This window comes from Camelus dromedarius, chromosome 25 (genome assembly GCF_036321535.1).
Source record: "Camelus dromedarius isolate mCamDro1 chromosome 25, mCamDro1.pat, whole genome shotgun sequence".
Classification (NCBI taxonomy): Eukaryota; Metazoa; Chordata; class Mammalia; order Artiodactyla; family Camelidae; genus Camelus; species Camelus dromedarius.
Genome location: NC_087460.1, coordinates 11553251 through 11568055, shown reverse-complemented (window position 1 = coordinate 11568055; position 14805 = coordinate 11553251). Strand labels below are relative to the sequence as shown.

General features: G+C 35.0%; 1 protein-coding gene across 1 annotated transcript in view; it reads right to left on the bottom strand.

The window, feature by feature from the left end:
• PIK3C2G (phosphatidylinositol-4-phosphate 3-kinase catalytic subunit type 2 gamma) overlaps positions 1–14805 on the bottom strand; it is a 266488-nt gene that overhangs the window by 34680 nt on the left and 217003 nt on the right. The window contains exons 29-30 of the mRNA XM_031444030.2: positions 14165–14273; positions 2685–2760 (exon numbers count right to left, since the gene is read on the bottom strand). Coding sequence (XP_031299890.2) covers positions 2685–2760; positions 14165–14273 — 185 coding nt within the window. The remainder of the gene's footprint in view (positions 1–2684; positions 2761–14164; positions 14274–14805) is intronic.

The following is a 14805-nucleotide window of genomic DNA, read 5'->3' as shown; positions in this document are numbered from 1 at the left end:
GGGTTACAACGGAGAGCTGTGCAGACACAAATTACGTCTTCGTCGATTTCTAGTCTACAAAGAAGCACGTAACAGTTACCACTGCCATATGTGAGTTGAAGAAAAACCACTATATGACTATATAGCAAAGGCAAATGAGATGAGATCTGAAGGATGCAAACGATGATGGGGAAGGTGGAACAGGAGTCAAGTGATCTAGGCAGAGAAGATTACATCTGTGAAGTACTGAGGATCTTGTCTTAGCTGAGGAATTGGGAAAGACAAGAATCAAAATGGGGAAGGGCCTGATAGTAGACTGGAAAGGGAAACTGGTGGGTGCCAGATTCTGCTGGGATGCATCATGAGGAGTTGGGGTTTTTTTCAAAAAGCTGGGCCAGCTACATAATTTGTGGGGCTCGGTGAAATGAAAATGCAAAATGAAAATGCAGTCCTTTTGACAAAAATTATTAAGAATTTCAAAACAGTGACAGCAGAATATTAGACCAAGTGCAAGACTGTTCTAAGAACTGTGCCTTGTGTGACTGAATAGGTCACAAGCCCTAAAGGCAATGGGAAACCAAGGAAAGGTAGAGGAGAGAGGTGACTGGTTGGCACTTCAGAAGATAAATTCTTCTATTGTTCTACTAAGGCACGTTTAAGTGAGCAAAGGCAAAGGAATGTGAACATCTCCCAGATACAGGTCTACAAATTATTACTAATATGATCTTTATCAGTCATATGCCTAGATACACAGATGTCCAGAATACACTCTCAATTCAACAGTAGGGGTAGTAAAATTACCTAAAGTCTAGGATTTTTACTTAGGGTCATCCTATGTAAACCATTATTTTAATACACTTCAATAATTTTATCCTCTAATCATTTAACAACATAAGCTCAAAGTTTTAAGTAACTGGCAAGAATTGTGTTTCAAATAATGTGCTCCTTGTTTAGAATCAACTGATATTCTGTGAAAAAAGTATTAAGAATTCAGAAGTATGAAAGAGGAAATCACTTCAAGAATACAAGAAAGAACAACTTCCTGCTAATCCTGGTTTGTTGTAACGATTTGCATATCCTGGTTAGGAGATGTGTTCTGTTATTTTAAGAGGCTGTATTTCATAGGCTGCCTGTACCTAAAAATATTGAGAATCAAATCTTTTGTCCATCACCACTGCTGAAACAGATCTTGAGTATTGTATGAGGTAGTAAGAAATAAGCAAACCAGAAAAAAAAAAAAAGAATTCTCAAACAAGCAGTTTAGTTTTTACATTAAAAGTCCTAATTTGTGTGTGTGTGTGTATGTGTATTTTAAAACACCTTACAGAGAAATAATAATCAGCAAAATTAAAAATTTGATAGTGATCCACAGTTTATTTTTTGAAACACAGAGAAAGTATTTTCTTTAAGGACTTAAACAACAGAATAGAGGCCAACCTAGTACCTTTTTTTTTTTTTAAAGTCTGACATCTTTAGAAATCTGCAACTTTATTATTAGTATTTTAATCTAGTTAGTTCAAGTTTATAAATATTGATTATAAAAATCTCCCCAGTGATTACTATTTTTAAAAAGAAAGATATTTGTTAGATATTTGTAAATTATGACAACAAAAAAGAAATATTTCATACTGTGAATGTAATTCTTCTTTGGATACATGCTATAAAATGTGATAAATTATCTTATCTTAGTAATATCACATGAGTAAAATGTGAGGAATAGGAGAGGTACATTTCTCATATATTAATTTAGAATTTGTTAGTACAGCACAATGGATAGTGGGGAAGTGAGTCTACTTGATTTAAAGTTAGTCTAACAGGAGAAACAAGGCAGACACAAAAATAAATATGTAACAATAAACAATCACACTATACAACCTGGTCTGGCTGTACAGAGCTACACACCTGAGGGGTAAGTGACTAAGGACTCAGATAACAGGCAGCAGTGAAAGCAGAGGGCCTAATCTTAAAGGCAGAGAATCAAGATGTGGGTGTGGAGAAAATGAAGTCTGGGAGTTGCAAAGGAAAGGAGGGTGAGGTCTAGCAAATTACAGGTTTGCAAATCTTGTGCAAGATAAAAACCAGTATCAGTATCAGATGGCCACTGGCAATGGAATTATATTACGAATGCTTAAAATTGATGGACATTCAAAAGGAGTCTCTGCCAATCTAGGGGAGATGATAGAAAAGTTAATTAGAATTAACATACATTTGGCAGAGAATAGAGTGGATAATTGTGCTGGGCTAGTTAGGGTCCTGGTAATAAAAGACGACTTTATGAGCAAGATGGAATAATTATTGGGCTTTAAAAGATAAGAGTGAAATGGCCAGACAATTCGTGGTCATTATTATTATCTAATATATATTTTTGTTGCTGCCTAAGATGTTGAGTAAATGGTAAGACTTACCTGCATGGTAAAATAGGACCTCTGTCTCTGAAATGCAATTCCATCTCAATGCACAATTAATTAAAATGGGTTGACAGTGTGAAATCATGTAGTTATTATAATTAGACAAACATCTGAGTTTAATTTAACTTGATAAATATATTCTATGGGGTTAAAAAGCTTTGGAAATGGTTAGAGAAGACTTTAAAGCCTTATTCTTGAAAAGAGATTTTAATTTGAAATTTTTTAATGTATGACTTTTTTTGTACAATCACACTGAAACTCAATAACTGTACATAGTAATATGATAAAATGACTTGCCTAGGTCCACAGGTGATGATTCTTCAATTGTTTGTTCCATAGGCTCAGACAGGAAAAAACTAAGTACATAGTCACTCTGAAAAATAAGATAAAATATAACATTTCTTCATATCATATATTTATTGCTCTTGTTGCCTAGTATCTGAAAACACTGACCCAAATATATAATTATTTGTTAATAAATACCTGTTATAGATTCTATAAATAGAGAATAATATACTAGGAAGTTTATTACGTCAATGCTATAATTTCATCCTTAATTAATCTTTCATGAGACTAGATACCAGGTTATTTTACATTTTTTTAAGAGGCTCAGGTATGCTCTGCTTTTAGAACTCACATAATGTTTACATTCTTGGCTTTTATAATGATGCATGAATCTCACACCTCCTTTTTCTAGAAAATATGTACCCTTGGACAAAACGTTTGGAGAAAAATTACTCTCAGCAGGACACAGACACTCAGTGAAAAACCATTACTCCCCAAGGTTCTATTCTAGGAATGCTCACTGAGTACTGTCTACACCAATGGCATCAAGGAATGTTAGGGGATATTTAGAAACAGAAAGATGCTTAAGGTGATCCTTCTCTTTAGAAAACAGTTTAGTGGGGGAAACAGACTGTACTGAATGCTTTAACAGAAGCTCTAGTTATGTATAATTTTAGAGCAAAGAAGTGAGTGTGCTTCTCTTTTAAACTGAGATGATCACAAATAAAATGACATTTAACCTGAGCTCCAAAGAAACTGGCTAACTGGTGAATCAGAGTAGCTCTTCCTTAGCAACTTGACATCTCTACTTAGAAGTCTCATAGGCAATTCAAACTTAGTATTATTTTGATCCAAACTTCTGGTAGGCCCTACTCCCCACTGCTCCTCCTACAGTTTGCTCTGTCATAGCAAATACTCAACCATTGCAAGCTTGTTTGGCCATAAAGGTGGGTTAGTGGCCGGCAGTTATCCTGATTCATCAGTTCCTGGGCTCCAACAGTTGTTAAATATTTGGAACATCACTCCTACGTGGAACGTTATATATTTGGTGAATAAATTTATGGCTGGTATTTGTCTTAAGGACGCTTAAAGTTATTGGTCTTTAATATCAATGGTTCAGGTAAATGCATTAGGCTACATGCTCTATGAGGTTATACATATTTCTTCTTTTCTACAGTAGATGTTTACCTAAACACATGGGATTTTTAATGTTTAATAATGTGCTTTTAAATTAGAAATTTAGTCAATAAAGAGCAACTCTGAAAAAAACTGAGCAACTTTAAAATCTGCATCAGCTTATATTTTAAGTTCAGAGCTCTTGAATATGTTGTTTATCAATTATATTATCAAGTCATTTGTAATTTGAAATAATTGATTTTTTGAGACAGTTAATCAATTCAAAGTTGCTCAAAACCTAAGTGTTTTTCCAATATCATATGAACATATTCTTGTTCTCAAAGACTACAGCGATTTAAAGTACTTGCAAAGATCAGAAGTAATGTAAAAATATAACACTGAGATCAATTTTTCTTTCTTTAAAATAACACATTAAGAATTCCCATTTATTAACTGGCCAGCCAACATCTAGAATTGACTGCAAGATTTAGTTTCAGTGAGTTAAAACAATAAGCTAAATCTCTCTCTCTCAAATACCATGAAGTGCTATAAAACTGTGAATTTAAAAATGAATTCCCATAAGAGTTTTAAATCAAAGTTGAACAGTAATTGTATTTTATTGCCTTTTTCATAAAGCAGCTTGTCAGAATGTCCAGCCTCTAATGTAGTTCAACCCACTATATTTGTATTGGAGTTACATGGAAGAATGGCACTATGAAAAATAGTGAACTTCTAAGGAGTCTTTTATAATTCTGGTTCTAAAATGTCATCAGCATTTTACCAGACTCTGAAAAATAATCTTGGTTTTACTGATGATACATGTATGACATTTATCCTGCCTGCGTTGTAATCTCAGCCAGCTCCAAATAGGAAAAGAGCAATGTAGTGAGAAATGTAGTAATTAACATCTGGGTTTAGCAAGCAGGGAACAAGAAACATATGTTCACTATTAAGATAGGATTTACCCATTTGGATTTATTTTGACATTTGATTTCTGCTTAAAAAAATAATATTGCTTAAACCGTAAGTGATAGCATTTCTTATTTTAAGGGACTTCTAGAAATGAGCAGCAATACTGAAAAGAGCTAAAAATCACAATTGGCTTTAAAAAGTTTTAAAACAACAGCTGTTTGTGTATCTCAGCTGAATTCAGATGTGGGTACACATTTGTTTAGGTACTGCAATCCTTGTTATAACTTTTAAAAACATGTTTATATTGCCCTTTATGAAGATCTTATTTAGTTCACAACACAATTCAACCCAAACTGAGCAAAATTTCAAGAAGCAAAAGGAATTCCTGTTATCACAACTATCATTTGCTTGTAGAATAAAACGACAAACATTGAAAGAAAAGTTTTGATCAGTTTGAAAGAAAAGAGTCAAGCTAAACAAGCAAAAACCAGGTAAGATACAGGACTGGGATGTCTAAACTGATGCTTGCAGCCTCATTAGAAGAGATACTGCAATCGTGTATAATTGCAGGCCTTATTTATATCTATTTTCTTTTATCAACCAGTGTGTGTGTGTGTGTGTGTGTGTGTGTGTGTGTGTGTGTGTGTGTGTATGGTGAGGGGAAGCAAGGGAGGACAAGGGAGGGGAGGAGAGAGATGGTCTCAGAGATTCACAGGCATCCCTCTCTTTGGGTTGCTCTTGTGTTTTTAGACCAAATCCCCAGAGACATCGCTCCCATCTAACTTAACTCTGATACCTGAGACTAGACTTCAAAGCGGACTCTATCTCATTTCCTTCATAAAAAGTAAGAGAGATTACAATTGAGAATGCCCCTGGAAGGGTCTAAAATATTTGTTTCTAGGAAGGTAAGGTTGTCTAGTTTCACATTCAAGCTGCACTTTCTACTTTCTTTTCTCCCCCTTTTCTACTCACTGCCATATATTATTTATGTTCATGTCTGTATCTATCACTATATTACAAACTCATTGAGAGTAAAATGTATATTGCGCTATTTTAATCTTTCCAATTTGTTCTCTACAACTGATTTAAAGCTCTTAATCTAGAGTGTTATACATTGTAAGTAATCAATAAAAATTTTAAAAATCTTTACCAACTTACGTACAGTGAGAAAATATTTTTAGTTACAAATAAATGTATCATAAAGCTAAAAAAGAATGTGAGTTTTTGTGTATAGACATAACAGGATTATTTGTCTTTCCTATACTGCCATACGACAAGAAGCTATGGAAGAAGAAAAGTATTTTTGTAAGAATTTTTCTAGAGCCAGAGATGAGGATTATCCTATCACAAGAGAATTCAGCACAAATGTTATAAATTTACTTTAAATCTCTCATCTTATTAGAAGAGGAAAGAAAACTTACGTGTGTATAAAATTTTCCTCTAAGTTGTTCACATCACTTAAAATAATTACAATATTTATGCTACATCCCTGACTTTATAGCTTTTAGTGTTTATGTAGATAATTCTGGTTATCTCATAAGTGAGGGAAGGGAAGAAACATATCAATAACACACATTTTAAAAATCTCAAAATATTATGATTTACTTTGGAATTATTTATGTGATTTTTTAGGCCAATAATGTTTTATTTAGTTGATCTTAATATACGTTTTTATTCTTTGAATATAAACAAACTGAAAAGGGAAGAATCCACCAGCATATGGAGACATAAAGCTTTCACCGTGGTCAATCTGTTTTAAGATCATTGAAAACTGACCACATTATGACCACACACCACTTATTAAGCATTTGATATCCCTGTCAAATTATTACTGTTCTATCACTGTGTAATATATATTGTATCTCACTGTAAACTGAGTATTGTATCAAGACCCATAAAGTTCCTTAGGAATAAGGGAAAGAAAAACCCAATGTGTGAATTTATGAACGTCTTTATGAGGCCACTGGAACATATCAACATAGATAGAATATTGACAAAGATTGTAAGCTTCTTAGAGCAGTGTACACATCTGATTCAGCTTTTGAATTTCTAAGCGGAATTTGCCAAACCTGCCTGTGTATCAGAATCACTTAGGTTCTTAAAAAACAACACAGATAGCTAAATACAGTCACACCTTGGAGATATTGTGGGTTCAGTTCTAAACCACCACAATAAAGCAAGTATCACAATAAAGCGAGTCACACAAATTTTTGTGTTTCCCAGTGCATATAAAAGTGATGCTTACAATATACTGGAGTCTATTAAGTGAGCAATAGCATAATGTCTAATAAAACAAAGGACATAACTTATTTAAAAATACTTTATTGCTAAAAAAAAAATGCTATCATCTAAGCCTTTAGCGAGTCATAATCTTTTTGCTGGTGGAGGGTCTTACGCTGATGTTGGTGGCTGCTGACTAATTAGGATGGTGGTTGCTGAAGGCTGGGGCAGTTGTGGCTACTTCTTAACTTCACAACAGTGAAGTCTGCGCCAATGATTCTTTTTCATGAACGAATTCTCTGCAGCATGCAATGCTGTTTGATGGCATTAACAGTAGAATGGCTTTCAAAATTGGAGTCAATACTCTAACTGCTGTTGCTTTATCAACTAAGTTTACATAATATTTTAATTATTTTTGTCACTTCAACAGTCTTCACAGCATCTTCCCCAGGAGAGGATTCCATCTTAAAAAACCACTTATTTGCTCATCTATAAGAAGCAACTCCTCTTTGTCCGTTAACGTTTCATCATGAGATCGCGGCCATTCAGTCCCATCTTCAGGCTCCACTTCAAATTCTAGTTCGCTTGCTGTTTCCACCACATCTGCAGTTACTTCCTCCACTCACATCTTGAACCCCTTGAAGTCATCCATGAGTGCTGAAATCAACTTTTCCCAAACTCCTGTGAATATCAGTATTTTGACCTCGTCCCCTGAGTCACAAATGTTCTTAACAGCATCTAGAATGGTGAATCCTTTCCAGGAAGGCTTCACCTCACTTTGCCCAGACCCTCAGAGGAACCACCATCTATAGCAACTACAGCCTTAAAAATGTATTTCTTGAATAAGACTTGAAAATCAAAGCTATTCCTTCATCCAGGGTCTGCAGAACGGATGCTGTGTAAGCAGGCATGAAAACAGCATTAATCTCATTGTGCATACCCATCAGAGCTCCTGGGTGACCAGGTGCATTGTCAACGAGCAGTAGTATTTTGAAAAAAACCTTTTTTTCCACAGCAGTAGCTCTCAACAATGGGCTTAAAATATTCAGTAAACCGTGTTATAAAAAGATGTGCTGTCATCCAGGCTTTGTTGTTTCATTTAAAGAGCACAGGGCAGAGTAGATTTAGCATAATTCTTAAGGGCCCTAGGTTTTTTGAAATGATAAATGAGCATTGGCTTCAGCTTAAACACCAGCTGTATTAGCCCCAGCTAGACAGTCAGCCCGTCCTTTGAAGCTTTGAAGACAGGCATTGACTTCTCTTCTCTAGCTGTGGAAGTCCTACATGGCAGCCGTTCTGTCTAACTGCAAATCTGCTGTTGAGTATAGCCACCTTCATCGATTATCTTAGCTTCTGGGTAACATGTTGCAGCTTCTATATCAGTACTTGTTGCTTTGATGTTATGGAGACGGCTTCTTTCCTTAAACCTCATGAACCAACTTCTGCTAGCTTCAGAATTTTCTTCTGCAGCTTCCTCACCTCTCTTAACCTTCATAGAACTGAAGAGACTTCAAGCCTGCTCTGGATTAGGCTTTGGTTTAAGGGAATGCGTGGCTGGTTTGATCTTCTGTCCAGACCACTACAACTCTCTCTTGTTAGCTTTAAGGCTTTCTCTTTTAATAGATACCTCCCTTTGGCAAATTCTGTTAATAATTATGTTTTACAGCTATCCAGATACATCTGAAGAGCTGCTAACACATTCCAGAACAATCTAACACAAAACAAAATTAAAACAGCTCTTCTTGGTGCCTCTACAGTAGTGCTTTAATTAAGCACATAAGCAAATGTGAATATGATGAAGACGTGAGCTATACGTTTGGTGGCTGCGTTCAGCTGTCCTATGCAGCAATGATTATGATGGGTAACAATTCACTAAGCCTGGCCGGGATAGACTGCACCTGTGCAAGTCTTCCACACCTGTGTATGTCTGCCCCTTTTACTTTTTCCCCCTCTTAACTGTCTTCTGCTAGCAGGGCTACGTGAACGCATCCTCTAGGTAGATACGTTTAGGAGCTCCCTGTTGACAGCTTGCTGCCATATGAAGTCAGATCTCATTTGTCCTAGTCACACAAGGGCCAGAAGTCGGAAGCCTCTCCACTTTGTACTTACTTGCCTCTGCTTAAATAGACTAAAGCCTGACACTTTCAATGGTTATAATAATAATTTATTTCAGGGTAATTAAAATTTTAATTCAATTAAATTTCAGGATAATTTAATGTCAATTATCCTCAACACTTTCCCTTACAGACAGCTGCCATATCCAGCGGGCCCTTCACTACAGCAAAGTGAACGGACGTGACCTTCAGAGAATGTGACAGTTAGTAAAGAACACTGAGATGTCCACATTCTGTATTCTTGAACATGCAAAAAGCTCTTGAAATCCACTGAAATAAATTAAGTTGCCTTGATCCTATAGGGCAGAAGCCTCTCATATAATTCATTTCGCGTTACTCATTGATTGAGACCTAAATACTAAATATATTCAAAGATACGATATAATTTTTGTTGAGTATGTCAGTAAAATAGTCAAAAATTCATGAAGATGCAAGACAGCTACGTATAATCATTTAGCATAGTGAAGCTGCCCGATTGTCTAATGCTGTTTTCAACAATTTTATATCTTTGTTTTCAGTTATCTTATTACATGGCTCTATTCCTATGATGAACAGGTACTGTTTATTTCTTTGTCTTTGTTCGTAACAGATATATTACAAATGTGCTCTGAGTGATCTTTCTGAAGGGTAAAATCATATCCAGTGCACCATTAATGCTCATCATTAATAAGGATGGCCGGGCACTGTTCCTGGGCTTGGCACTAGGTGACCATTGGGGTCTGTCCTCAAACTGGCAGCCAGCAGGATTCCTAAGAGGGAATCCTACCAAGCCAGAGGTCTCTGTCACAGGGTTCATGTGGAATTATACGGTGGGGTGAGAAAAAAATATCAAAATTACATTAATATTTATTTTATAATATCATTCAAATTTTTTTTCCAAATTTAATATTTTTTTCTACAATTTTCTAAATGTTTATCACTTATTAGTGTTGTAGTTTGTATATAAAAATAAATTATATGTTTTAGAAGCATGAGTTAATTAAAAAAACTGGTAATATATAAGAATAAATAAGTTAAGAAACTGCTAAATACTTCTCAGTTGCAAAGTTTCATTCCCCTAGGTTTTGAAAAACAACATAAACCCTATAGGTTAATATATGCTATTTCTCATTTAAATATTTATTAAATATTGATGAGATTATAAGTGTGCTATCCAGAGATAAAAATTAAATGAATATAGTCATTGAGTTCGTTAAGCTTCCAGACCAGAGGAAAGCATGAAGCCGTAATGGACGCTTTGTCCTTGCAGTCCCCTTTCTCTGCACAGCTTTCCCCTAGTTTCTGTTTCCTAACTTCTGTTTGCCCTTTAGTAACAACATGATTGCCACACGCTCTGGGACGCCTTCTCTACCTCACTGGGAACTGGGTTAAGTACACCTCAGGCACTTGTCCTTTGATACAAAACAGCATCTCCAGCTGAGTCTACCAGCCTGGAAATAATATTGTAGCACAATGTTCTTGAGTCCAGATATGCTAAAAATCAATAAGACAGTAGAGTATCTACTATATTGGAAACCAAATGTCTGACCATGTCCAAACTGGGGGAAAAAAAAAGAACGGAAAATGACTAGATTCTGAAATAACGGTTTTCAAACATTGTCATGGATCAGAAAACCCTGGAGGGCTTGTTAAAATATATTGCTGGGCCACATCTCCAGCTTCTGATTTAGTAGTCTAGGATGGGGCTGAGATTTTGCATTCTTATAAATTCCCAGGTGAGGTTCTAAGCACAGTCGGGGAACTGTGCTTTGAGAACCACTAGTCTGAGGAACTGGTGATAGGGATTTAAAAGTTTCTCCTCTTGATCCTGACTATCTGCAATCTAATGCAATCATTATTGACAATTGTGTTTTTTTCTAATTATCTTAGGACCCCCTATGATTTGAATTGTGTGATTTTCTTCTTTTAAGTGGGTCTACTTGTCATCAAACCACAATATTACTCAATAGCCTAAATCAGCAAACCTACAGTTAGGAGACAAGTTTGAATACACTCATTACTACATTGAATTTTTAAATTTCAGTAAGGTTTCCTTTTTTAAAAAACTTCATTTATTGAGATATAGTTTTTTTTAGTGGACATACTAGGGATTGAACCCAGGACTTTGTGCATGCTAAGCATGTGCTCTACCACTGAACTATTATCCTCCCACCCCCGAGTAACGTTTTCTTGAAATATATTGACTCAGTCCACTATACTGCACGTGATTAAAATAATTCACACTCCGATTGGAAAAATAATCTCATCTAATGTCTTTCCAAACTCCAAATGGAGAAAAAAGGTTGTTGAACTGACAGCTGAGAAAAATAGGGTTATTTGACCCTTTATTAAGTCCCAGTTATGGGGTCAGCTGCAGTCCTCCTGTTACGATGCCTGTCATTTACTTACATTTAAACTATGTCTGCATTTACAGCCTGGTATTATATATGAGTTTTTTAGGTCAGAGTATAACTGAAGTGCTGCTAGGATTTAATGAAGATGCAGAAAATTATCAAATCACTATGTTGTAAACCGGAAACTAATATAATATTTTAAGTCAACTGTACTTAAATAAAAGTAAAAAAGACTATGGAGTCCAGGAATGGTTTGTTAATTATTTAAGTCTATTTAACCCACTTGAGTTTTATATGCTGTACTAATAAAATATATCTATATCTGTATTCATAAACTTAATATGTATGTATTCTTATTGTTTAATACAACCAGTATTTGTTTAACATTACTCGCATATCTAATCAAGTCTGCACTATCAAGAGTACCTGGGTGGGAGCGGAGGAAAGAGGAGGTCCACAATATTTTAGTGAGGAAACCTATTCTAGAGACAATCAGTATAAGTGCTTCTGCTCTACACTCACAACTCAATCAACAATGGACATTTTACAAATGCTAATTATTGATATAATTAAAAGTATGTTAAAATTTTGGAGAGAGGATGAGGAAGAAGAGGTGGAACTATTAAACATTTATCTCAGAATATTTATAAATTTAAAAATTGCTTTTTTCTTTTTATTGTATCTATATGAGATGATAGATGTTAACTAAACCTATTGTGATAATAATTTCACAATATATGTAAATCAAATAAATGATCATGCCTCACACCTTAAAAAAGCAATGGACAGTATTAATTAGCATACTTCATGTCAAAGATGAGATTTTGTTCATAAAAACTGTAGCTTGTTTATTAGCAAGATTAATATTAGAAATGGGCTCTCATTGGTGACATTAAAGTTATTCCAGATATGTGGATTAGCTAAAAGTAGTCCATAAAGAGTCTCCATTCTTGCATCAACGGCAAAAAACCTAATAGTCCTTGTACCTTTTACCCCTAGGGATGATGTTTGATATAAATCCCTTAAGGACCCTATGTCTAGCCAAGCAGGCTGGAGGACTGTGTTACCTTGGTACCTGCCTCTGAAACTTACATGTGTCTCATAGGAACTTTCCATGCAAGACACTGATAGAGACACTTTAGTAAAGGGAGATGGTGCTTCTTTGAGTCCTCAGAAGGAGTTGTACCAGCTGTGTGCATGTGTAGGTTGTGTGTATGTGTATGTGTGTATGGAGAGGGATCTTAAGAGTCCTTTTTTGACCCGTATGACAGAGGAGAGCAAAACTGGGGTCTGGCATTTATCTTTAATTTTCCAGGCTACTCTCAGAATTACTGGTGAATAGTACCAAATACCTCAGTAAGAAATCCTTAAATACTTTTTCAAGTGGAAAGTGACCACAGACTTAGATCCTCTAAAATAGTTACTGTGAGAGAAGAGGTTCATTAGAGCACAGGATGGGGGTGAGAAGGCAGAAGGGCAGATAGCTCTGAAAGCGGAGGGGTAGCATGGGTGATGACTGTAGCTCTAAACTCCCATTTTTTGTGACAGTAAATTAGGTCATTTAGTCCAAACCTCCTGCTAAGAATAACTGGAATAATTAGACAATTTGTTTTCAAACTTTGCTTGAAAGTGTCAGAGAGCTAACAAGATAGTGAAGAATCACCAGACTAGGATCTGGGCAAGACAGATGTGGGGATGTGAACTTGGGATTTGGCACCACGGTCTCTGTGGGCGTTTACTGACACAGGTTGGGGCAGTGGGACGGCTGAGAGGTAGGGCAGCACTTTCGACCACCTTGTATCTTCCTGATTCTGAAATCTGGTAATGACTTCCTAGGAAAGGAAAGCCTCTCTATTAAACAAACTTGAAAACAAATGCTAAAGAAAATGTTAAATCAAATCCAGCAATACATTAAAAGGATAATACATTACAACCACGTGGAGTTTATCCTAGTACTGCGAATTTGTTTAAAATTAGAAAGTCCATCAATGTAATTCACCACAGTAACAGAAAAAAAGGAGAAAAACTATTACTGGATGATCACTGATCAGCCTAAGAAATCCAGAAACAAATTTTTGATAAAGTTAACCTTCTTCATTGTAAAAACTATTGGCAACCTAGGAATAGAAGGAAACTTAAAATAATAAACGTTACCTATAAAACCTACATATTTAATGGGGGAATAGCAGACAATTCTTCCCTAGATCCAATAATAACATAAGTATATCCACCATTGCACTTCAACATATATTGAAATCCCTAGAATATAAAATATCAAGAAAAATTATAATTTATAAATATTAAAAAATTAAAACTCTTGTTATTTGCAGACAATATGATTGTAAGTAGAAAATTCTAAAACAATACAGATAATTATTAGAATTAGAAATAAAGTTAGTAAGACTGTTAGGTAAGATGTCAATATACAAAATTAGTTCTATCTATACAATAGTGAAAACACAGAAAAAAGGATTTTTAAAAGTTACCATAAGGCATCTAGGATAACATAGTATTTTTAAAACCACTATGCACAGAATAATAAACTATTATTGACAAAAAAATTTAAAATATTTAAATGGGTATATGATAAGGGACTGGAAGATACTAAGGTGCAATTTCAACCAACATCCCAGTTGATTTTTTTCATAGAATTGACAAGATAATTTTAATTTGCACATTTGTTGACTAAACATAGGACTAAAAAATGTTATCATACAGTATTTTAAAGTATTTTCAGTAATAGTACATAACATCGCCAATATTTTATATAAAAATATAAAAGTAAATTGTAACATACGTTTGCAACATCATATGATCCATTTAATATCTGTTCCATGTAATGATTTAGATCTCGGAATCTTTTGTGATCTGAATTTGTAAAAGGTAAATGCCACCAATGAGGAAACCTGTTTTAAAAGAAAAAAAGTGTAGCTTCATTAGTTTGAAAAGTGGCCTCTCAGAATTGTTCATGAAGCTACAGCTGCATCAGATCGAAGGGCCAGTGAAAGCATTTTTCAAAAAACCATAGAACACATGATTTATTCTGAGACTTTCATTACCATGGCTGTGGTCACTTGTGCAATTTTAACTGTCACTGATATTAATACTAATTTAATTTAACATACTGCATTACTATATATGTTCCTTCTTACTGTATTTATGGCAGACCACACATTTTGTTCTTTAAATACATGTGGGGGCTTGATAAATACTTTCTGAGGTTTAATGATCCATAATTTTTCAAAAAGGTCAGATGGTATTGTTTCTTCTGGGTTCACTAGAGACATTGCTTCACTAACTAAATTAAACATTTTACTGAATGACATATGCTTCCATCTGGTCTTAGTCTTTTGGAACAAAGTGTCACTTTCCCCAGGGTCGAAGTTGCAGAATTTCCTTTGCACTATCTGGTGATTCATCCTGATGGGTTAGATGTTG